Raw genomic sequence first — 23,663 nt, forward strand, 5'->3', positions numbered from 1 at the left:
CTTCTCCATCTCCAGCAGCTAGGAGATAACCTGGCACACAGGAGACACTTAATAAACGTTTGCTGGTTGAGTCACTGAGAGTCCCTCTGCGGCTCAGGGCTAAGTCCGCTGGCATCGTGGAGAACAACGTGTAAGATCGGAACCAGGAGAGAAGGAAGCGAGCCCCAGAATGGAGTTAACAGCCCAGCCCAAGCACTCGCACTTACCACTCCCCTTGACACCATAAGGCAGCTGGTAGGTGGAAGTTGTCTGTATCCAGAAAAAATCCTTCAACTGCAAAAAGGTGGGTTGGTCTCGAGAGTAGCTACAGCATCGGGCAGAGGAAGGGGGCGAAAGGGAAGGGTGAAGTGCACCCACCCATTAAAAGCAGAGCCAGGCTTCTGCCTCGCACCGTTCCCACACCCACTGGCTGGCCCACCAGCCCCAGCCCACCTTGTTCTCAGACTCGCAGTTTGACTCTCCCTACAACTCTCACAAGGCTGCCATTACTAGGAATGGATCCATCTTCACAGGGGACCTGCCAGCTCACCCAGAAATCAGCCCCGCCCTCGACTTTTACCCACAGTGCCCCTCCCTCTCCCCCCACCCCATCCCCACATACTTGCCAATCAGCTGAGCAGCCTTCTTTTCCACCTCACCCTGGGGGCACTTCAGCCCTTCCATTTGGACAGGGAAATAAAAACTAGAACAGAGGGAGGGAAAGGAGTTAGGGGCTCCCTTGCTCTCCTGCCAAGGACACCGGGAGCCTGGCACCCAAGACTGCCCCCCAACCTGACAGGTCCAACTAGGGCTACTCTTAGAAACGTCCAGGACGTAGAGAGAATGAGCCTTGAGCCAGTAGGATGTAAGCGCCATGAGGAGAACTGTGTCCCCACTGTATGTCTCCCAGGCCTAAGAGAGCGTCCCAAGCCCTACTCTTACAGGCCCACCCCAGATCCTGGCCAATGGCGGGGACGGGTCCCAGGCTCGCCCCTGTTCAGGGGACATCTGAAGGACAACCCTTAATCTATAAAGCTCTTTAACTTCCTTCTAAGCAAAAAGTTGTCTGGGCTGATCGTGGCACAGCCCTGGAAGCAGGTAGTACAGCACCTCATTTCCACTTCTCCAAGAAGGAGACGGAGAGGGGGTGACGGGGAGCACCTGCTGCACACGTGCCCCTTACCGGCCAAGCACAGCCTTGTCAGGCGTCAGCTTCTCCTCGGCTCTCAGCTTTGCCCCTGCCCCACCTCCATTCCCCACCAGTTGCTCAGGAGTCTGAGGGGGAGGACAAAGTAATGTAATGGAGATAAAAGCTATCCTCAGGCACCACGTACCTGTCTTCTCGGGAGATGGAGTACCAGGCCATGACCAGGAACAGAGCCAGCACGGCCAAGATCTTCCAGCCTACAGACAGGACATCCAAAGAGACTAGAGGAGGCGTGGGACCACGGCCCCGCTCCCACCTCTCCCAGTCACACCCACCTTCCTTCCCACTGACATCCTTCCACCCGCACCCCAGCCAAGCAAGCTCATTCAACTCAAGATGGACACGTTCTCACATCTCGTACAATACAAAAGGGGCTCCCTTCTCTCTCGTTCCTGAAGAAATGGTCCGCTCTAATCTACAAGGCAGCACCACCCCACTGATGTAGGGTCACCGCCCCCTCCCCATCAGGGAAGACACTCACGAGACTTGCTGATCATGTTTCTCAGCAGGTAGCACGGCTCCCAAGGAGAGCTTTCATCTCGGCTGCCTCGGGCCACCTGGGAAGAAAGAAACAGGTGTTTGTTCAGCTCCAGAAAGTTAATTTCTAGACCTTCTGAGGAGACCATACTTATGGGCTGGCTGACTGCTTCCCTGCCCACCTGCCAGCTCCCCACCCTGAGGAGGTATGGGGCTGGGCCTAGATTTTAGCTGACTGCCTGCTCCATATCTTAAGTTCCAAATCCTACCTTACTGAGGACCCCTCTCCCTCCCCCTCCCTCAGCTACTTTCTGACATCCTAGGAGACAAATTAAGAGGGCAACCACTGGTCTAGAAAAGGCCTTTTTCCGCCCAGTGTAAAAACCAGAACTCAGGCTTTAACATCTGTAGCTGAATCCCTCTGACTTGCAGCTCTGCTTTCAGGTATTATGGACAAATGTGGGTTGTCTCACATCCACTTTGCAGCAAGAAAGTTTCTCCTCTTCCCCACCCCGCTCGCCCCCCTAGAAGGAATCAGTGTGGCAGGAGACGGCCACCATCTTAGTTAAACTAGACCGGCAAGGGTTGGATTCACGTTCCCACCACGCAGACGACCACCCAAGGTCAGCTATCGTTGTCCCTGACAAGAAATCAGAGCAGGATGGCAGGCAGAAATATTCCGAAAAGTTCCCACTGAGAGAAAACCCAGAAACAATGGCTCAGAGGCTGTTGGCCTTTCCAGGGTTCAAGCCACGAGGATACTCCCTATGCCCCAAGCAAGTACCTCCCTTTCAACTTCCCTTTCAGTCCAGCACAATCTTACTTATTTTCTTTTGAACTGACTGACCAAAATCCTAACCAGGAGATTTAGAGGATGTATAGAATAAGCATATATATATATATATATATATATATATATATATACACACACACATACATAGAGAGACAGAGAGAGACAGAGACAGAGAGAGACAGAGCATTTAAAAATTTGTAATTTACCTTCCAAATCATGACAACCCTATTATTAAATAAGTAGTACAAGAATCAATTTGCCCATCTACAACCCAGGAAATTGAGGCTGAAAGAGAAATGCTTGGCACATGGTCAAGGAAGCTTAGGAACTAAGAACCCAGGTTTTTTCTTGATTTCAAAAGGAGAGTTTTCCCATTAAGCTATATAACTACTGAACCTGTTATGGACAGGCTAAAGGACCAGTCAGTAGTAAGTTGACATTTATTAAGCACTTCCTATGTTCCAGGTACTGTGTTAAACAACAGTATACAAACTGGAGATTTACAAGATAATTTCAAAGAGAAAGCACCAGAACTGAGGGGGATCAGGAAAAGTCTTCTTGCCCAAAGTAGTTTAGTTAAGACTCAAAGAAGGAGTATGTCTGGGGTGTGGAGCTGCAGGTGAGACTTCCGGAAATGGGGAACAGTTAGTGAAAATGCATGGACTTGGGAGATGGACTGTTGTGCGTAAGGAAGATTAGAAAAGGCAGTGTCACAGGACTGAAACATATGGGGAGGGGATTAAGATGTAAGAAGACTGAAAAGGTAAGAAGGGGTGTCTGGCATGAAGAGCTTTAAAAGCTAAATAGAGGATATTCTATTTGGTCCTGAAGATAATAAGGAGTCACTTAGAGTTAACTGAAAATGAGTGATTAATATTAGTCAAAAAGGGTTTTCTATTCAATTCTGGAGGTAATACAGAATTGTACTTTGGTGAATAAGAGGGTGGTAGGGTCCAACTTGCATTGTAAGAAGATGACTGTCAAATTACAATCATCATTAAACAGGAATGTATGTTGCCAAGCAGTCAGGAATTTCCACAATCAGGCTTCAATTTTACCTGCTAGGATTCGCTGATACCGACTTTCTCAACGAGCCAGACTAGTCCAGTCATTGTCCCCAACTCACCAAGTTCCCCCTCCTGCTCCCACTGCCCCCTCCCTTCCTTTCTACTTCCCCAAATCAAATCTTAAGACTCAATTCTTGAGACTTCCGGCCAGGATGGCGGCGTGGAGGCAGACAGCTGCTTGAGCTCCTCGTTTTCTCTCAGAACTTACTTCATGACAAGCCTCTGACTTAATGCTTGACCAGAAAAGAAATCCACAAATAATCACCAAGAGAAGACATCCTTAAATTCGCCAGAAAAGGTCTGTGTTTGCTCGGGGGAGGGTCAATCAGACTGGGCGCAGACTGAGGGCAGGCAGCCAGAGCAAGACTGGCAGCTCACACAGGTCAGACTGGAGGGGGAGGGGTACAATCTCTTCCTTTTCTGAGAAAAGACTTTTCCCCCAGTGTGGATACTCCGTCTTGGCAGCAAGCCAGGAGCAGCGGAGAGGGTGTAAACACCTGAGGTGAAGATTAAAACCCCAGAAAGCCAGCTTCTCTCAGGACCAGCCACCCCCACCCCCACCTGGACTGACTCGGTGCGTTCTCGGAGCCTCAGAGCGCAGACTCAGTACAGTCATTGCTGTTCTGTTGGTGGCTCTCTGCTGTCTCCCCCAGTCTGTAGAGGAAGCCCATTAATACCATCCAGCCCCATCCCCCCCAAAACAGACCAATTGTTTCTCTTGTCAGTTTGTTTTCTTCCATTCCAGCTCTGACAAAATGAACAAAAAATTCAAAAGGGCTCTAACCATTGACAGCTTTTGTATGGAGAGGGAGCAGACTTCAAACACTGAGGAGACTAAAAACAGACTGTCCCCAGAGGAACCCCCTAAGGGGGATATGAGCTGCTCCTCAATACAAAAGAACCTCATAGAGGAAATCAAAAAGGCTCTCACAAGAGAGCTGGAAGAGAAATGGGAAAAGGAAAGGGAAACTTGGCAAGAGAGCCTGGAGAAGTCATCCCGTGCATTCAAAGACAGAGTGGATAAAGAAATCAAATCATTGAGAAACAAGATTAATGAGCTGGAAAAGGTAAACAGCTCCAAGGAAAACAGGATTAGTGAGCTGGAAAAAGAAAGCAGCTCTCTAAAAAATAAAATGGATAAAATGGAAAAAAAATTCCATAGAAGATAAAAACTCAATTGGACAATTACAAAGAGATGTAAAAAAAAAGTGAGTGAAGAAAATACATCATTGAAAATTAGACTGGAACAAGTAGAAATGAATGACTCAAGGAGAAACCAAGAGGGAGTCAAGCAAAACCAGAGAAATGAAACAATTGAAAAGACTGTCAAGTACCTTATCAGAAAGACAACAGACCTGGAGAACAGATCCAGGAGAGACAATTTGAGAATAATCGGACACCCTGAAAAATGTGAGGAAAAAAAGAGCTTGGACACCATTTTCGAGGAAATTATCAAAGAGAACTGCCCAGACGTTCTGGAAACAGAGGGTAAAATAGACATTGAAAAAATGCATCGATCACCTACTGAAAGGGACCCTAAAATCAAAACACCAAGAAATATAGTGGCCAAGTTCAAGAACCATCAGACGAAGGAAAAAATACTGGAAGCTGCTAGAAAAAAACAATTCAGATATGGAGGAGCCACAATAAGGATAACCCAGGATCTAGCAGCATCCACATTAAAAGAACAAAGGGCCTGGAACATGATATTCTGAAAGGCTAAGGAACTTGGTATGCAGCCAAGAATAACTTACCCAGCAAGAATGAGCATCGTTTTCCAGGGAAGAAGATGGACATTTAACGAAATAAATGAATTCCATCTATTTTTGATGAAAAAACCAGACCTACATAAAAGGTTTGATCTTCAAATACAGAACTCAAGAGATTTCTAAAAAGGTAAAAAGAAATCTTGAGAACTATACTTCTGCCAAAAAAATATGTAAAGAACAAATGTATAATTTGTCTTAGAAACTAGAGGTGGAAAGGAAATTATATCATAAAAAAGTGTAAAGTGGTGGTACTACATCTCATGAAGAGGCAAAGGTAACCTATTGTATCTGAGAGAAAGAAAGGAGGGAGATGAACATAGTGTGTATCAATAGACATATTCGATTTATGGTGAAACTTCTTCCACTTCATTGAAAAGTGAAAGGGAAGGAGTAAACTAAGGGGAAGGGAATATAGAAATTTTGAGGAAAAGGGGTAAAATAAGGGGAGGAACTTTAAGGTGGGGGAGGGATCCTAAAAAGGGAGGGCTGGGAAAAGCAAGTGGTGTTTACCAGTTTAATACTGGATAGGAGGGTAAAAGGGAAGGAAAGGGGAAAAGCATAAGCAGGGGTTAATAGGATGGCAAGCAATATAGAACTAGTCCTTCTAACCATAAATGTGAATGGGGCAAACTGCCTCATAAAGAGGAAGCAGTTAGCAGACTGGATTAAAAGTCAGAATCCTACTATATGTTGTTTACAGGAAACACACCTGAAACAGGGTGATACATTCAAACTAAAAGTAAAAGGGTGGAGCAGAATCTATTATGCTTCAGGCAAAACCAAAAAAGCAGGAGTAGCCATCCTCATCTCAGATCAAGCAAAAACAAAAATTGATCTAATTAAAAGAGATAAGGAAGGGCATTATATCCTGCTAAAGGGCAGCATCAATAATGAAGTAGTATCAATATTAAACATATATGCACCAAGTGGTGCAGCATCTAAATTCTTAAAAGAGAAATTAAGAGAGCTGCAAGAGGAAATAGATAGCAAAACATAATAGTGGGAGATCTCAACCTTGCACTCTCAGAATTAGATAAATCAAACCACAAAATAAATAAGAAAGAAGTCAAAGAGGTAAATAGAATACTAGAAAAGTTTGATATGATAGATTTTTGGCGAAAGCTAAATGGAGACAGAAAGGAGTATACTTTCTTCTCAGCGGTTCATGGAACCTATACAAAAATTGATCATATACTAGGGCATAAAAACCTCAAAATCAAATGCAGTAAAGGCAGAAATAGTAAATGCATCCTTTTCAGACCCTAATGCAATCAAAATTACATTTAGTAAAAAGCCAGGGGAAAATAAACCAAAAAATAATTGGAAACTAAATAATCTTATACTAAAGAATGACTGGGTAAAACAGCAAATCATAGACATAATAACTTCACCCAAGAAAATGACAATAATTAGACATCATACCAAAATGTGTGGGATACAGCCAAAGCAGTAATAAGGGGAAGTTTTATATCTCTACAGGCCTACTTGCATAAAATAGAGAAAGAGAGGGCCAACGAACTGGGCTTACAACTCAAATTGCTAGAAAAGGAACAAATTAAAAACCCCCAGACAAACACAAAACTTGAAATTTAAAAAATAAAAGGTGAGATTAATAAAATTGAAAGTAAAAAAACTATTGAATTAATTAATAAAACTAAGAGTTGGTTCTATGAAAAAACCAACAAAATAGACAAACCCTTAGTAAACCTGATTAAAAAAAGGAAAGAGAAAAAGCAAATTGTTAGTCTTGAAAATGAAAAGGGTGAACTCACCACTAATGAAGAGGAAATTAGAACAATAGTTAGGAACTACTTTACTCAACTTTATGCCGATAAATTCGATAACTTAAATGAAATGGAAGAATACCTTCAAAAATATAGCTTGCCCAGATTAACAGAGGAAGAAGTAAGTAGTCTAAATAGTCCCATCTCAGAAAAAGAAATAGACCAAGCTATTAACCAACTTCCTAAGAAAAAGTCCCCAGGACCAGATGGATTTACATGTGAATTCTACCAAACATTTAAAGAACAACTAACTCCAATGCTATGTAAACTATTTGAAAAAATAGGGATTGAAGGAGTCCTACCAAATTCCTTCTATGACACAGACATGGTACTGATACCTAAACCAGGTAGATCGAAAACTGAGAAAGAAAACTATAGACCAATCTCCTTAATGAATATTGATGCTAAAATCTTAAATAAGATATTAGCAAAAAGACTTCAGAAAATCATCCCCAGGATAATACACTATGACCAAGTGGGATTTATACCAGGAATGCAGGGCTGGTTTAATATTAGGAAAACTATTAGTATAATTGACCATATTAATAATCAAATTAATAAAAACCATATGATCATCTCAATAGATGCAGAAAAAGCATTTGATAAAATCCAACATCCATTCCTACTAAAAACGCTTGAGAGTATAGGAATAAATGGACTATTCCTTAAAATAATAAGGAGCATATATTTAAAACCTTCAGTAAACATCATATGTAATGGCGATAAACTAGAGCCTTTCCCTATAAGATCAGGAGTGAAACAAGGTTGCCCACTATCACCATTACTTTTCAATATAGTACTAGAAACTCTAGCCTTGGCAATAAGAGCCGAGAAAGAGATTCAAGGAATTAGAGGAGGAAATGAGGAAATCAAATTATCACTTTTCGCAGATGACATGATGGTATACTTAGAGAACCCCAAAGACTCTGCTAAAAAAGTATCAGAAATAATTCAGAAATTTAGCAAAGTTGCAGGATACAAAATAAATCCACATAAATCCTCAGCATTTTTATACATTACCAACACAATCCAATAGCAAGAGATACAAAGAGAAATTCCATTCAAAATAACGGTTGATAGTATAAAATATTTGGGAATATATCTACCAAAGGAGAGTCAGGAACTATATGAGCAAAATTACAAAACACTTGACACAAAAATAAAGTCAGATTTAAATAATTGGAAAGACATTCAGTGCTCCTGGATAGGACGAGCAAATATAATTAAGATGACAATACTCCCTAAACTAATCTATTTATTTAGTGCTATACCAATCAGACTTCCAAGAAACTATTTCAATAACCTAGAAAAAATAACAACAGAATTCATATGGAACAACAAAAGGTCGAGAATTTCAAGGGAAGTAATGAAAAAAAAATTAAGTGAAGGTGGTCTAGCTGTACCTGATCTAGAACTATATTATAAAGCAACAGTCACCAAAACCATTTGGTATTGGCTAAGAAATAGACAAGTTGATCAGTGGCATAGGTTAGGTTCACAGGGCAAGATAGTGAATAAAAATAGCAATCTAGTGTTTGACAAACCCAAAGATCCCAAATTTTGGGATAAGAATTCAATATTTGACAAAAACTGCTGGGAAAACTGGAAATTAGTATGGCAGAAACTAGGCATGGACCCACATTTAACACCACATACTAAGATTAGATCAAAATGGGTCCAAGATTTAGGCATAAAGAACGAAATCATAAATAAATTGGAGGAACATGGGATGGTTTACCTCTCAGACTTGTGGAGGAGGAAGGAGTTTGTGTCCAAGGGAGAACTAGAGACCATTATTGATCACAAAATAGAAAATTTTGATTACACCAAATTAAAAAGTTTCTGCACAAACAAAACTAATGCAAACAAGATTAAAAGGGAAGTAACAAATTGGGAAAACATTTTTACAGTTAAAGGTTCTATAAAGGCCTCATCTCCAAAATATACAGAGAATTGACTTTAATTTATAAGAAATCAAGCCATTCTCCAATTGATAAATAGTCAAAGGATATGAACAGACAATTTTCAGATGATGAAATTAAAACTATTTCCGCTCATATGAAAGAGTGTTCCAAATCACTATTGATCAGAGAAATGCAAATTAAGACAACTCTGAGATATCATTACACACCTGTCAGATTGGCTAAGATGACAGGAACAAATAATGATGAATGTTGGAGGGGCTGTGGGAAAACTGGGACACTGATGCATTGTTGGTGGAGTTGTGAAAGAATCCAACCATTCTGGAGAGCAATCTGGAATTATGCCCAAAAAGTTATCAAAATGTGCATACCCTTTGACCCAGCCATACTACTCCTGGGCTTATATCCCAAGGAAATACTAAAGAAGGGAAAGGGACCTGTATGTGCCAAAATGTTTGTGGCAGCCCTTTTCATAGTGGCTAGAAGCTGGAAGATGAATGGATGTCCATCAATTGGAGAATGGTTGGGTAAATTATGGTATATGAATATGGAATATTATTGTTCTGTAAGAAATGACCAACAACAGAAACACAGAGAGGCTTGGAGAGACTTACATCAACTGATGCTAAGTGAAACGAGCATGAACCAGAAGATCATTATACACTTCAACTAATGATACTGTATGAGGATGTATTCTGATGGAAGTGGATATCTTCAACATAGAAGAGCTAATCCAATTCCAATTGATTAATGATGGACAGAATCAGCTACATCCAGAAAAGGAACACTGGGAAATGAGTGTAAATTGTTATTTTTACCTTCTGAATCCAATTCTTTCTGTGCAACAAGAAATTCGGTTCTACACACATATATTGTATCTAGAATATATTGTACTATATTTCACATGTATAAGACTGCCTGCCATCTGGGGGAGGGGTTTGGGGGAGGAAGGGAAAAAATCTGAACAGACGTAAGTGCAAGGGATAATGTTGTAAAAAATTACCCATGCATATGTACTGTCAAAAAAAAGAGTTATAATTATAAAATAAAAATTAAATAAGCAATTAAAAAAAGACTCAATTCTTTTACCAGAACTCTCCCAAACCACTAGTATTCATCCTCATCACTCTTTTTTGAAATCTCACAGAATTTATCATTTACACTCTTATACTGTTATTCAAATGTCTTCTATAACAATAGTAAAAGCTCTGAGAACAGTGCAAATCATCATTTCTTTTTTACAAGTTAAGAAATAGAGGCTCAAATTTGGAAATACATGCCCCCCAAAATCACTAAGCTGCACATATCTATTGGCAATGTCATATAAATACTAAGTATATTTCCCCAAAGAAATGAGGAAAAAAGGAAAGTTTCCACATACATGCGACATGCACACCCCCTACAATTTTTATATAGCCATACTTTTGGTTGAAGAAGAGAAGTAGAAACAAAGTGGGTACCCATCAATTGAGGAATACATAAATAAATTATGGCTTATAAATGTAATGGAATATCATTCAGGTAACTCACAAGCATCTAATAAACGCCTTCTACATGTTAGGCACTAAACTAAGCATTGGAGATTTTTAAAAATTGTCAAAAAAAAAGTTCCTCCCTCGAGGAACTTATAATCTAGTGGGGGAGTCAAGGGGCAAATAAATATATACAAAATAAGTTACATACAGGATAAACAGGAAATAATTAACAGAAAAAAAGGCACTAGAATTAAAAGGAGTTGGAGAAGGCTTCCTGGGGAAGGTAGAATTTTAGTTAGCACTTAAAAGGAAGCCAGGGAGGTCAGTAATCAGGATAGAGGAGGAAAAAGGTTTCAGGCAAGAGGGACAGACATAGAAAATACCAGGAACCACAAGATGAAGAATTTCGTTCATGGCACAGCCAGGAGGCCTGTATCCCTGAACGGGTGAGTATAGTTTGGGAGTGAAATATAAGAAGGCTGAAAAGGTAGGAGGGGTTGGGTTATGAAGGGCTCTGAATGGGAAAGCGAGCATTTTGTATTTGCTGCTGAAGGTAAAAGGGAGCCACCGGAGTTTCATGGAGTGAGAGGAAAACATGAGAAATGATGAGAGACAGATTCGGAAAATCCCAGGAAGACTTGTAAGAACTGCGGAAGAGTGAAGTGAGCAGAACCGTAACAATTTACATAATAATTATAACATACTAAAAGTTGTTTTAACTTTAAAAAAACTCCAGCTGGTGCAACAGAATAAAGCACCAATCTTGTAGTTGGGAGGACCAGAATTCAAGTCTGGCCTCAGACACTTAAAGCCGTCCAGGCTGTGTGACCCTGGGCAAGTCACTTAACCCCAAATGGCCTCAGAAAAAAAAAGAAAAAAAGAAGTCAGCTGTGACACTTAATAAATGATTGACACAATTACACATCCAGGAAACAGATGACTCACCTCTTGGCGGGAGGTGATGAATTAGAGGGATATGGAAGGAGACATATTTTCAGATACAGCCGATGTGTGGTATCCTTTTGCTTGAGAATTCTTATTTGCTAACAAACAAAACTGAATCCTGAGTATTTATAATTGACCAATCTCAGCCCTGAAGAGATAAGAAAATATACCTCCTTCCTTCCTTCCTTCCTCTGCTCTGGCTTCTGACCTATCTGGCTTCCTTAAAATCCCAACTAAAATCCTACCTTCTACACAAAGCCTTTCTCAACTCCTATTAATTCTAGTGTCTTCCTCTGTAAATAATTTCCTATTTAGCCTTTTTGATTATTGGATTTGGGAAAAGGGAAAAGAAAAAAAGGCCTGTTGGAAGATAAGAATGATGGAAGAACAAAAGACCCATTCATCTTTTTCAGACAAAAATCACAAGGTCATGGCCGCAGTGTAACTTACGGATGTGACTCCCCGGGAGTCACAGCATCAGAGTGGTCAGAGCCATGGCGTCCTTCTCCCCACTCCCCGCCCGGCAGGGGCTGAGAAAGTACTTTCTTTTATAAACACTGAGAAGCACTTTATAAGCCTTAAAATGCTGTACAAATATAAGTTGCTATTTCTATTAACACCAACATCATTTGTGTTCGCCACCCAACCCGGAGAGTAAGCTGGGAAAGGGCAAGACAGTGTTGTATGCTCCTTTTGAAGCCTCTTGAAAACACTTCTTGTATATAAAATTTCACACACGCTCACAGCCCTTCTAAAAAATGGTTGCCGCTAGGGCAATGACTGCCCCTAAGAAGCTCTAGCCCGGGCTGTGGTAGGGAAAAAAGAGAACAAAATCCAAGGACTCCCTGGGAGGGAGGGAACGGGCGCAGGGAGGCAGGAAAGGTGGGGAAACATAACCAGCCGAAGAGGAAGAGGAGAGGGGCAATAGAGAGGCGTGGGGATAATCAGTCCCCACCTCCACCCAATAAAACTATACTAATCATATATTCTTTGTTGTACTTGTGGTTTTATTTTAAGGACTTTCCCAGTGTGGAAATATCCTCCACAGCAGCAGACTGGGAAACATTACTAACATATAAACTTAGAGGCCGGTGATACAGTGTATATTTGCTTCAGTTTTCGCAACAAACTTTGAAGTTTCTATGACAATATCCTAAGCTCCAGGTCACAAAGACACAGGGGGAAAAAAGTCATTGACATCAAAGACAGGGGATGTGACATGTCTGAAACAAATTTTAAAAATAAGGTGATTTGGGGGAGATCATTAACAAGTGGGGAGAATCAGGAATTCATGGAGAAAGTGGTACCCACCGAGCTGGATTCTGAATGTCTAGGAGGAAGAGAGAGGATGAGGAGAAAGAAAAGAAGCAGGTGCCGTTCTGGAGGAAGGCATGGCCCAGAGGTGATCTGGCACATTTAAATTCAGGGAACCACCCAGTCCAGCTGAATAATTATGGGAAAAGAGAACAAGATGAATTTTAGTTTTTAAAAGTTCATTTTTTTTAAAAAGGGAGGAACTACCATATTCATTATTAAATTAGCCATCTATTCAACAGTGAGGAGGCACCAAAAAGCTGCAAGAAGCATCGGGTACATAGGAGTAGGGCTGGCAAGAACAAATTCAGTAATCTCAATCTCAATTTCTTTATGTGCAAAATGAGGTTTGGACTGAATCTCTGAAATCCCTAGTAGTCAGGAAAACCCAGCCCTAAGGCTATTCTCCCCCCCCCCCCCCAGATCTTCATGAGATGCAGAGATACTGTCTTCCTCTCCTTTTCCAATCTGGGAAAGTATCCACCACACAAAGCTGAGCAACAACCCGGCCGGTGCAAGGGGAATGGCCGCAAGCTCCTCTCTCCACAGCCCCCCCCCCACCTGGGAGGCCCACTTCAGCTGGAAAAGCTCACGGTGAAAAGCCCTGCCAAGGCTCACCCACCTGTTGGTCTAGGGCGAAGAGCCCAATGCCATCCTTAACCTTAGTGGCCCGGGAAGCACATTTTTTCAGGATACACATTAAGGGAATTTCACATTGTTTTAAAGGCCAATGTTACTTGACTACACAATCACAAAGTAGACTATTTTTAGTCCTTAAACTACAGAAACCAAAACTTAACTGAACTATCTTTAAATTAACAAGTAAACTTTCCTTAAAAACACAAATTTTGTAAAGGACTTCTTTTAATCAGACCTTTCTCCCTCCACCAAACAAGTGAACAAGTGGCTCCCTGCATCTTCCTGCGCCAGAGCAGAGGGACGGCAGAGGGAGGGGCCCACGCCGCTGGGATCCTGCCTGGAAAGCAGGTGGCGCAGACAGGGTGAGCACCACTCCATCCAGGGAAAGGAACTTACCCGACTGCTGTTATCACCCAGGAACTCCCAAAGCGAGAGACACCGCCAACTCGGCCTTTTTAATCTGATCCATCTGAAGAGGACCAGCCCTAAACAAATAAATGTCTTCCTGTTTCCTGCCAATCCCTCCAGTCACTTGTTTCCCCCTCTCTGGCATCAAGCACTTGCAGGTTCTTTCCCCTCTACATCAACACCTGCTCTTAAGAATGATCCTAGAGTCGTTCCAGATAAGGCCCAAAAGAGTCTTAACAGCCACCGTTTTCAGTAATAACAGAATGCCTCGCATGCAGCTTAATGTAATTAAATAATAAATGTGTTGATTGATTAAAGAGGGTATAGAACTATCACCTCAAATATCAATATGCCAAAGTAATGAATATGATACAGTAAACATGAAATTTCAATAAAGAGATGCAAATAAGCCCACTTGGATCTCCAGAAGACTTGCTAGGAAGGGAGTCGTGCCTAGGATAAAGTATTGCACAGGTAGGACAAAATCTGACGATCTCAGATCTAGAAAATGGTGAAAGGATATAACAGTTCCCGGAAGAGCTGGCTTTGAAGACAACTATTAACAATGACACACAAGAATGTCCAGAGGCACTAACAATGAGAGAAATGCAAATACATGCAGCTGCGAGATTTCACCTCGACACTTCATAAAGGGGTAAGGATGGCAAAAGATGGGATTCCTCGGTGCTACAGTAGGCTCTGTTGGGGGAGCTGAGTTAGTCCAATTATTCTGGAAATCTATTTAGAACTATGCTAAGAATGTCTAAAATGTCAATAACCTTTGACTCAAAGATCCCACTATGCATACAGACATATGTGATATATGTGTAAATAAAATAGAGTTCCCTTATACACCAAAATATTCATAAAAACGGTTTTTGTAGCAGCAAACTATTGCAAACAAATTAGTGGCTCAAAGACTGGGGAATGGCTAAATCAACTGCGGTACACAAATATAATACACAGGAAATTGTAATTATGAGGAATACAGGAAGGAATAAGAAGACTTATTTATGTGAATTGATCAAAGTAAAGAGGACCAGGAAGTTCCAGTGACGACAGCATTATAAATGGAAACAAGAAAAAACCGAATCACTTGTAAACTACAAATGACAAGGCAGGATCCCAAAGAGAGCTATAAGAATGGACTTCTTTCCCTACCTTGCAAAGGCGGTGCAGCTAGGGCAGGCAGCTGGAGCTGGTTGAGAGAGGGCCCTTCTCGCCCAGCTCAAACCCAGGTCCCAAACCTCCTACTTTCCCCCGCAGACTGCTCCCACAATAGTGGAATCTGTCGTTGCCCCCTTTGATGGGTGGTGACTTAGAACAGCCCGGGGTCTGCCAGACTTTCGCCTGGCCAATGGACCTCCCCGCCTGGAGGACAGAGGGAGGCTGCTCCTCCCACCTGGCCCCGCTCCTTCTGGACTCCGAGTCCCTGTCCAGGACACACCCGCTGAGGGCCTGGGTGCCCCAGGCTCCATCCGGGGCATGTTCTCCCCCCAGTTCTGTCGCGGACCTCATCACCTCACAAGAATTTACTTGCCATCTCCAGGCCCGGGCTTCCAGCTCTCTGTTTCAAGCTCTCCCCAGCTCCGGGCCTTCATTTCCAGCTGCCCCCCGGGCACTTCACCCCTCTCCCTCCCCCCCATGTGCGGGAGGCCCCGTACCCGGGGTTCCCTTTACCTTCACATCTCTCTCACATCTCCCCTCACTCTCAGGCCCAGGTATTCCTACAAGAGCCTCCAAACAGGCCTCCCTCGCTCACTTTTCCATCAGCACAACTGATTTTTCTTAAAGTATAAATCTCATTTGCCCGGAGAGCCGAGACCTTGAATGGTTTGCCCAGTGTCACACAATGGAGCTGAGCAACCTGAAGCCAGGCCTAGGGGGCGCCAGTCCTGGTTCTCCATGTCTTACTTTCCTCTCGTGTGGCATCCTTCTGAAACATTCAATCAACTGGAAACAAAGTGTCAACTCACGGACCAAGAATACGACTCTGACCCCGTGACTCCCCTGATCAACCTCCAGTGGATCCCTATGGCCTCTAAGATTGAACTCCTCAGTCTGGCATTTAAAGCCCTTTATAATATGGTTTCAACATAATTTCCCGAAGTGATCGCCTTAGCCCCTCTGCACGCCGCAGTCTCTGCACGCCGGCCTTCTGGACGCTTCCCGGAAGTGAGCATTCCGGCCTCCCCGCCGCTGCACTGGCTTGCCCCGCGCCGGAGCCCTCCCCATCCTTCTGGGCGAAGCCCGGCGCAAGGACTGCCTTCTCCCAGGGACCCTGGCCGAGCCCCCGCGTTAGGTCTTTCACAAATCACCCTGAATCTATTTCCTGCACCCTGCCTTATGTATCAGCATAGCTTGGAAATGCGGAGGGCTGTTTCCAGACCGCGGCAATAAGGAACACTGCAATAAAGTAAGTTACATACATTCTTTGGTTTCCTAGTGCATATAAAAATCATGTTTAAACTACACTATAGTCTATGAATTGTGAAATGGTAGCATATCTTGAGAAAATGCATGTACCTTCATTTAAAAGAGACTTGCTTGTTAAAAACGGCTGACCACCATCTGAGCCGGCAGCAAATCATCATCCTTTTGCTCGCGGAAGCTCGGCCGCCTGCCGGCTGACTGGCCCGCGGGGCGGGGGTGGCTGGAGGTCAGGTAGCGGGGGCAATTTCTTGTAATAAGTCACCAGTTACATCTGCCACACCCCTCGCTCTTCCTTTCCCCCGAACGTTTCCCGCGGCGGCAGGCCCCTAACTGGCCCATTTCAACAGCGCTGTATCTCAGGGAGCAGAGCGGCGGGGAAGAGGCTGGACCGGCCCTGGGGCGAAGTTTGCAGCCTATACGGATGTGATCTGTGCTGCCCAGAAGGTTACGGCAGTGACCTCGGCGACCCTGACCACAGGTCACTGCGACACGGAATAATAACGGAAAAGCCCGAAATGTTCAGAAAATTGCCAAAATGTGGCACAGAGAGTGTGGCTGCCCGCGGTGGGCCAGCGGGCTTGCTAGGCCTGGTGGCCACAAGCCTTCCATCTCTAAGAAGGGCCGTACCTTCGGAAGTGCAATAAAGCAAAGGGCCCGGAAACCGGGAGAGCGCGTAGGTAACTGCGCGCTGGGCTCCGGGGGGAGCCCGCTTCCCTTCTGTGTCGCGTCCCCCAGGGCCCGCGCAGTGAGCCTTTCGCTACTTTAAGTAAGGGATGGAGTAGGAGGCAGGGATGTATTCAGAAAGGGAGATGCCAAGAAGACAAAGTTAAAATAGTCAGAGGCCTCTCCTCCTCCCCCAGGTCCCATCTTTCTGCACAAGTTCCCCCTCCTGGAGAGTCGGGCCCTGCTCTCCCCAGTGGAGGAGGAGCCTGCCACACACTCGGAGGACACGAAATGCCAGACTAAACCGGTCTCCTAGAGTTCCCCACCCCCACCCGCGGCTCCCGGATCTGCCTAGGGGGAACAAACAGCAGACATGAAACCCTTCTTCCCAAAGACTGCTTTTCAAGGACCGGAGACAGCTGTTAGGCGCCACCGGGAGTGAGCGGAAGCAGCAGTGCCCCCGGGGGGTGGTTGATGCCCAGGGCTGAACCCCTAGCTCCTAAACCGCTGGACGGCGTGCGACCTTAAAGGAGTCCCGTTAGCCTCGTCTTGGAGATCCGCTGTGCCAGGAGCGGGCCTTAAGATGACCCACCGAAGAAGGCCTTGGAGCACAAGATCTTCCCTAAGAGACCCAAGTCAACGGGGCTTCTTCTCCCCTTGGTCAGAGAGCCGAGCCCTGCAACCTGGGTGCGCCCCGCGCGGACCTCTGCCTGTCTTCGGGAGGGAAAGGCCTGGCAGCGCACTCGCTCGCCAGCCCCGTCTTACAGAGGGCAAAACTGAGCACCCCAGCGGCTGAGGCGGCGGCAGGTCACAGGTTTCTGAAGCCCCGGACTAAAACCTTCCATCCCGTCCGATCCACTCTAGCAGCTCCATGTCCCGCAGGACGCAGCACCGAAAGCCCTGGCTCCGCCGGCCCTCTCCAGCCTGGCAGACCTCACTCCCCAGCACAGAGCTCCTGCCGCCCCGTGCCCCACATTCCCTCCCTTCCACTCCCAGACCCTTCCCCATGCCGGGAACTCCCTCCCTCCTTATGTCCCCCTGGAGACTCCCTTCTGGGCTCATCTCCAGAAGCCTTTCCCACCCTCCTCCCGCTGCAGCCCGCCTTAGCTCGGCGCAGTGCTTAAGTGACTCCCAGGGAGGCCAGCCTGCGGAGAAGGTGGTGGGCACCTGTGCGCCGCCCTCAGACTGGGGACAAGCCCAACGGCCTAACAGCCCTTTCTTCACACAAGCACCGGGCGGGACTCTTTGGTCCTTATATGGAAGTGGTGGTCTGTCAAAGCCATGAGTTCTCTGTAATGGGGGTTGGCCGCGCCCGATGGCCTGTGCCTAGTGCCCAAAAGTCACCCCTGCCTTATTTCCTGAATTTGCCCAATTGGTCCGAACCAGAATCAGTGTTTACATTTGTCCTCCTGCGGACCTGCTGAGTATTTCCTTTTGCAGGCCATCTCCCTCCACCCAATAGTAAGCCTTAGATTAGAGGCAGGAACTGTATTTCGCGGGGGCTTGTTTGTCCCTTGTCCTGGGGACTTCTGGGAGGTGCCGCTGTGACAGGCAGGGGAAGGGGGCGTCAGTGAGGAGGCTGGGCAGGGCACCCGCCGCACTCCCCCCCCAGAGCCGTGGGTCCAGGGGCCAGCCACTGACGGGGTTGCAGAGGGAGACCTTGGCCTTTTAAAGCTAAGCTGAGCTTAATAAATTTTTCCGGACTTACTGCTGGCTCTCCTCTGAGGTGATCCTAATTCGTCCTGTCTGTACCTGGGTTGCTCACAGTCGCGCCTCCCAGACAGGGGACTGCCCTTTGCATCTCTTTGTAGTGCTTATTGGAAGGAGAGGCTCTTAATAAATGCTTAGTTGCTAAGTGACTGACTTTGGAGTCAGACCAGTTCTGTAATCCTCTGGTTAAAAAGAAAGGCTGTCCTGTAATAATTTCTCCAGTTCCAGCCCAAAATCCTACCAAGGATTATAAGATTTTTCTCGCACCAGTCCAATAAGACAGACTCCTCCTTCAAGTCTCAGCCCGCTCTCTCCTGCTCCTCAGCCTTTGAGAGATGCCCCTCTGTCTCAGCTGGAAAAAAGGACAAAAAGGGAGCTCGCCCCACCGAAGCCAAAGGAGCCAAGAGAGTGAGAAATCTCCCTGAGGCCCGATGTGGTGCTACTAGTTCCCTGAACAGAATGAACATGGGATGTCCACAGGGGAACACTTTAAATCAAGATGCAACCCGTTGTTATGACATGAGGGCAATTTTAAATAATTTGGGATTAATATTTATGTATGGTCATTCCTTACTTGAAAACTTTAGATGTTTATTGCATTTTATTTTTAAAAATTTATAATGATCTAAATGATTGCTAGTATTGCTTTTTTCTTTCCATCTAAAATACTAACTGAAGAGTTTTTCTTATTGCAGTCAAAATCTGGCTCTCTAACTTATATCCATATACTACATAAATAAGTCTCCTTCCTCTTCACACATGCACAGAGATTGACGATATCCCCTTTCCACCCTAATCACCGCCTGTTTTTTCAATGCTTGTTCGTGTGGCATGTTTTCCTGACCTTTCACCATCCTGGTCACTTTCCCTCAAGCATACACAGCGGTCATCTTCCAATAAAATGTGGTACTCAGAAACGAACCCACTCCCCTGATGTGGCCAGGCCAGCCCAGCACAAGATGACTGTTTCCTTTCCCTCTATTTCTATTAGTGAAGCCTAACAAAATTGGGATGCTAGGAGCTCAGGGGTCAGAGTGCTGGGCCCGAAGAAAGAAGACTCTTCATCTTCCTGAGTTCAGATATGGCCTCAGACACTCAGTAGCTGCATGACCTTGAGCAAGTCACTTAACTCTGCCTCAGTTTCTTCATCTGTAAAATGAGCTGGAGAAGAAAATGGCAAACCACTCTAGTTATCTCTGCCAAGAAAACCCCGAATGGGATCACAAAGAGTCACACAGGTCTGAACAACAAAATTAATTTTTTGACAGCTAGATAATATGATAAGTTCATGGTTCACTAAAATGCAGGGTCAGTCTTTCAATACAATTTGACAAAAAAATTTTAGGGGCAGCTCGGTGGCGCAGTGGATAGAGCACCAGCCCTGAATTCAGGAGGACCCGAGTTCAAATCTGGCCTCAGACACTTAACACTTCCTAGCTGTGTGACCCTGGCAAGTCACTTAACCCCAGCCTCAGGAAATAAATAATAATAATAATAAATAAAATAAAATTTAAACATCCACTTTATAGAAAAATTCCTCCCCACTCATATTATTATGTAATTTTTTTGTACCTCCTGAGTCTGAATTCTGTTTTACTTAAATGTCATTGTCTTGCTTTCAACCTCATTGTTTTGGCCTGCTAAAAGCTTAAAAAAATCCTCATGTCATACCAGCAATACCTTCCAGTTTGTGTTATTTACAACTTTTCGAAGCATCTTTCCCATACATTCCTTTAGCTAAGCTGTTGAAATGATAACAATAGAACAAGACCAAGGACAGAAAGCTGAGGTATACCACTAGAGCCCTCCTTTTGTAGACTGATCCTGATCCATTAATCAGTACTCTTTGGACATTATATTAGTAAAGGATATATTATAAAATAAATACTAAAAACATAGTAAAGTATTAAAACGATCCTTTTTCACTCATAAAAGTTCATGCCACTGTGCCAAAGCTGTTCTTCATTTCCATAGGCCTTAAAATTCCATTCTACTTACTGGGTTCTCTCACAGCCTCTGAGATGAAATGGCGAACATTTATTGTACCTACTGTGTACAGGAGCATCTTTCTAGGCTTTGAGATTTGGAAGGGACAACATATACAGAGTGTCCTAAGAGGAATATAGCCACACATATCCACAGATAACAGAAAAGTATAAGATAAGCATGGAAGAGAGAAGAGAAGTCTCCATGGGGGATGAAGGAAGAAAAGAATTCTGAAAATGAATGAGGAAGATGTACATGGGAACGATGAGCTGCACCTGCAGAGGCAGAGGTTGAGCTCAGCAAAGAGTTAACAAGCTGGAAGGTGTACTGATTGTTCAAAAGGGAACACTATAATTTGGAAAAATGAATTAAAAAAAAAAGGGGAACACTATGAAATAAATTTGCCTGGAAAAGTACGCTGAAGGCAGGTTTTAGAGCAGTTTATTTAAATGTTAGGCTAAATTGTTGGTATTTTACCCTATGTGTAAGAGGGAGCCTCTGAAGCTTTAGGAAGATTATTTTGGCATTTGAGTGGAGCACAGACTAAGAGGATAAAGACTAAAGATAGAGGAACCAATCAGGAGGCTGCGGTGCTCTATAATACAAGGTCTGGACTAGGCCAGGGGCCGAGGCAAGCCACGAGCCAAAGTCCAACTTGAGATTGCAATTGGGTGACTAGGAGGGGGTTCTCACAATAGAGCAGGAGGAGGGGCAGGTTGAAGAGGCCAGATAATGAATTTTGTTTTGGACACAGGTAATTTGAGGCGCTGACTGAACATTTCTCTAAGGAAGCTGTCCAGCAGGCAGTGTGATTCTGGTTCTGGGGAGAGATTAGGGCTGGACATGTGCATCAATCCATGGTAATGAGGGCATCGAGGTTCAATCTGCAGAGGGGGCGCCTAGGCCACAAGTCAGGAGAGGGATGAGGATCCAGGAAAGGACATGCAGCAGGAGCCGGCCAGGTAGGAGCAGTATAGTCACAGAAACAAAGAGAAGTACCCCTCCTGTCCAAAGCTGCGGGAAGTCCGGGGAGAGGAGGAGAGAGAGAAGTGTTTAGCAGTTAGATGGCTCCTTCCTCCCCAGAGGTTGAGCCCCAGTCCCGGGAAAGCCCGAGTTCCAAAGAGCACAGGAGAAAGCAAACCTCCTGGGATGGGGGAGACTGACTTTAGGAGCCCTTTTCTTTGCTGTCCTTCAGTCCCCACAGCGTCGAAGCGAGCACCTGATGGCTCCTGGCGCTTACAAAGGGCTTCGTACCCATTTTCTGATCTGGTGGTCCCAACTCATAGAGCAGCCTGTGCCGGGTGCTAGAAGAAGTGAGGGACTCCTCGGTCGGAGCTGAACCGGTCTCCCCACTCCAAGGGAGCGCGGATTTTCCTCTGGCCCACGGAGCCTTTCGGAGAGGGAGGGCCCTGAACGAGAAGCCCCCTCCTCAGCAGTGGGAGCCGCCCCTCCGGCCGGGAGCCACCGTCATTACAGGGGATCATCTGGAAATAACAAGCGCTGCAGAGCATTCCAGGGCCAGACTGCTGAGCTAGGGATAGATAAGATAGGAGACAGTGGGAGGACAAATGTAAATACAGCTGAGATGCTGACTCAGGCGCTGCGCCGCCTGACCCGCTCTGGTGTCCTGCCTAGGAGATAACCCTGCCCCGCCAAAGAGGCAAACGGGCTAGAATGGCCTGGAAGCTCTGCTCAGCCCCTTCTCCTGGAGCTCTCCTCTCCCTCTCCTCCTCTCCCAGGCCAGACTGACCTCAAGAGCCAGGGACAAGGGGGTGCAGGTCCCGCTGCCCCTCTGAGCCCCTGCGGCTCAGCCTTTCCTGACCAGGACCCTCCCCCCACTGCTTTCCAACTGTCCTCGGGGAGCCAAAGGCGCGAGTCCTTACGCGGACGTTCACCAGGGGAGGGCCAGGCTGGCCTCCCTGCGCCACGGGGCTGTCCGGGGGGAGCGCTCTCCGTGTTTGTCTTGCCCAGCGTGCAGCGGGACCGATGAAGCCTGCCCCCCCTGCTGCGGAAAGCTGTGGCTTGGGGGCCTGGCACCCAGCTGTGGCCAGGATTAATGACAAGAGACGCCAGCATCCGCCCCACAACTCCAAAATAGTCACCACGCAACTGAGACGCCGAGGCGAGCAAACCCCCGGGCCTGTGGCCGTCAAACATCACTGAGCACCCGCTGTCAGCGCCCCGTCCCTGTAGGAGGGGAAGGTGTCTCCTGGAAAATCTCCGCCAGGGATGGAAGTTACCCCCGTGCCGCCCTAGAAAGGGTCTCCCGCAGCAAATCGCCCTGACGTGCACTTCCTCTGGGGAAGAAGGCCAGTCTGGCCGCAGAATCAGTACCGCCTCCTGGGATAGGGCCACGCTTGTTCAGAGAAAAGTAAAGAGTGCAGAGAGCCAGGCCACTTGTGTCACGGGGTCTCTGCTTAGACCAGGGCCAGCCCCCAGCGATCATCCCCAGAGTGAGTGTCCGTGTGAATCCAGAAGGGACGGCGACGTCACAACGGTTTCCCTCTGCTCCCTCCCGCAGTCCCTCTCCGAACAGCTGCTCCCCATTCTGAAGCTCAGAGGAACACGCCAAGGGTGCAGTGGGATCTTTTTGATACCAAAAAGTCTGTTTCTACCCTGGCTGCTGCCAGTCAACTCTGCCCCGCAGTCAAAACATACAGCCCAGTCCTATCCCCGTCAGTCACCGAGGTCATAAAGCATTTTACAGTTTGCAATCACCCATATTACTCAGCTTGAGCCTGACACAACAACTGTATTACTTTGTGGTACAGATATCCTGGAAGTGGCCTGGAGCCACGGACTTAGTACCACAGAGTCCTAGACCCAAAGGCTACCTCAGACATTTACTGTGTAACCTGACAATTAACCTCGGTGAACTTCCTTTTGCTCACCTGCAAAATTACGAGATGGGACTCAATCAATGGTCTGAATAGGCTTTCCTGATCATTACTCCCACTTCCCGAGAAACCAAACAAAGTCAGGGACCGAGCAGGCCATTCACAGCTGACGATGGCGGGACAAGACCCGGGGCGGTCACCCAGCGGCCGCCTCCTTGTGACAGGAGGAGCCACAACGGCTCCCGGCTCCAGGGC

General features: G+C 45.7%; 1 protein-coding gene across 7 annotated transcripts in view; it reads right to left on the reverse strand.

Annotated features, from left to right (window-relative positions):
• The window catches only part of ST3GAL4 (ST3 beta-galactoside alpha-2,3-sialyltransferase 4), a 41,210-nt gene that overhangs the window by 4,590 nt on the left and 12,957 nt on the right, over positions 1 to 23,663 (reverse strand). For 5 of the 7 annotated variants that reach the window (XM_074303837.1, XM_074303840.1, XM_074303835.1 and 2 more), the window contains exons 2-5: positions 1,668 to 1,743; positions 1,314 to 1,383; positions 602 to 682; positions 207 to 304 (exon numbers count right to left, since the gene is read on the reverse strand). In XM_074303837.1, coding sequence (XP_074159938.1) covers positions 207 to 304; positions 602 to 682; positions 1,314 to 1,383; positions 1,668 to 1,683 — 265 coding nt within the window. In that variant the 5' untranslated portion in view covers positions 1,684 to 1,743. Of the gene's footprint in view, positions 1 to 206; positions 305 to 601; positions 683 to 1,313; positions 1,384 to 1,667; positions 1,744 to 13,767; positions 13,897 to 16,305; positions 16,371 to 23,663 lie in introns of those variants that run through there. The other 2 variants (XM_074303836.1, XM_074303839.1) reach the window with 2 other exon arrangements.

This window comes from Sminthopsis crassicaudata, chromosome 3 (assembly GCF_048593235.1).
Source record: "Sminthopsis crassicaudata isolate SCR6 chromosome 3, ASM4859323v1, whole genome shotgun sequence".
Lineage (NCBI taxonomy): Eukaryota > Metazoa > Chordata > Mammalia > Dasyuromorphia > Dasyuridae > Sminthopsis > Sminthopsis crassicaudata.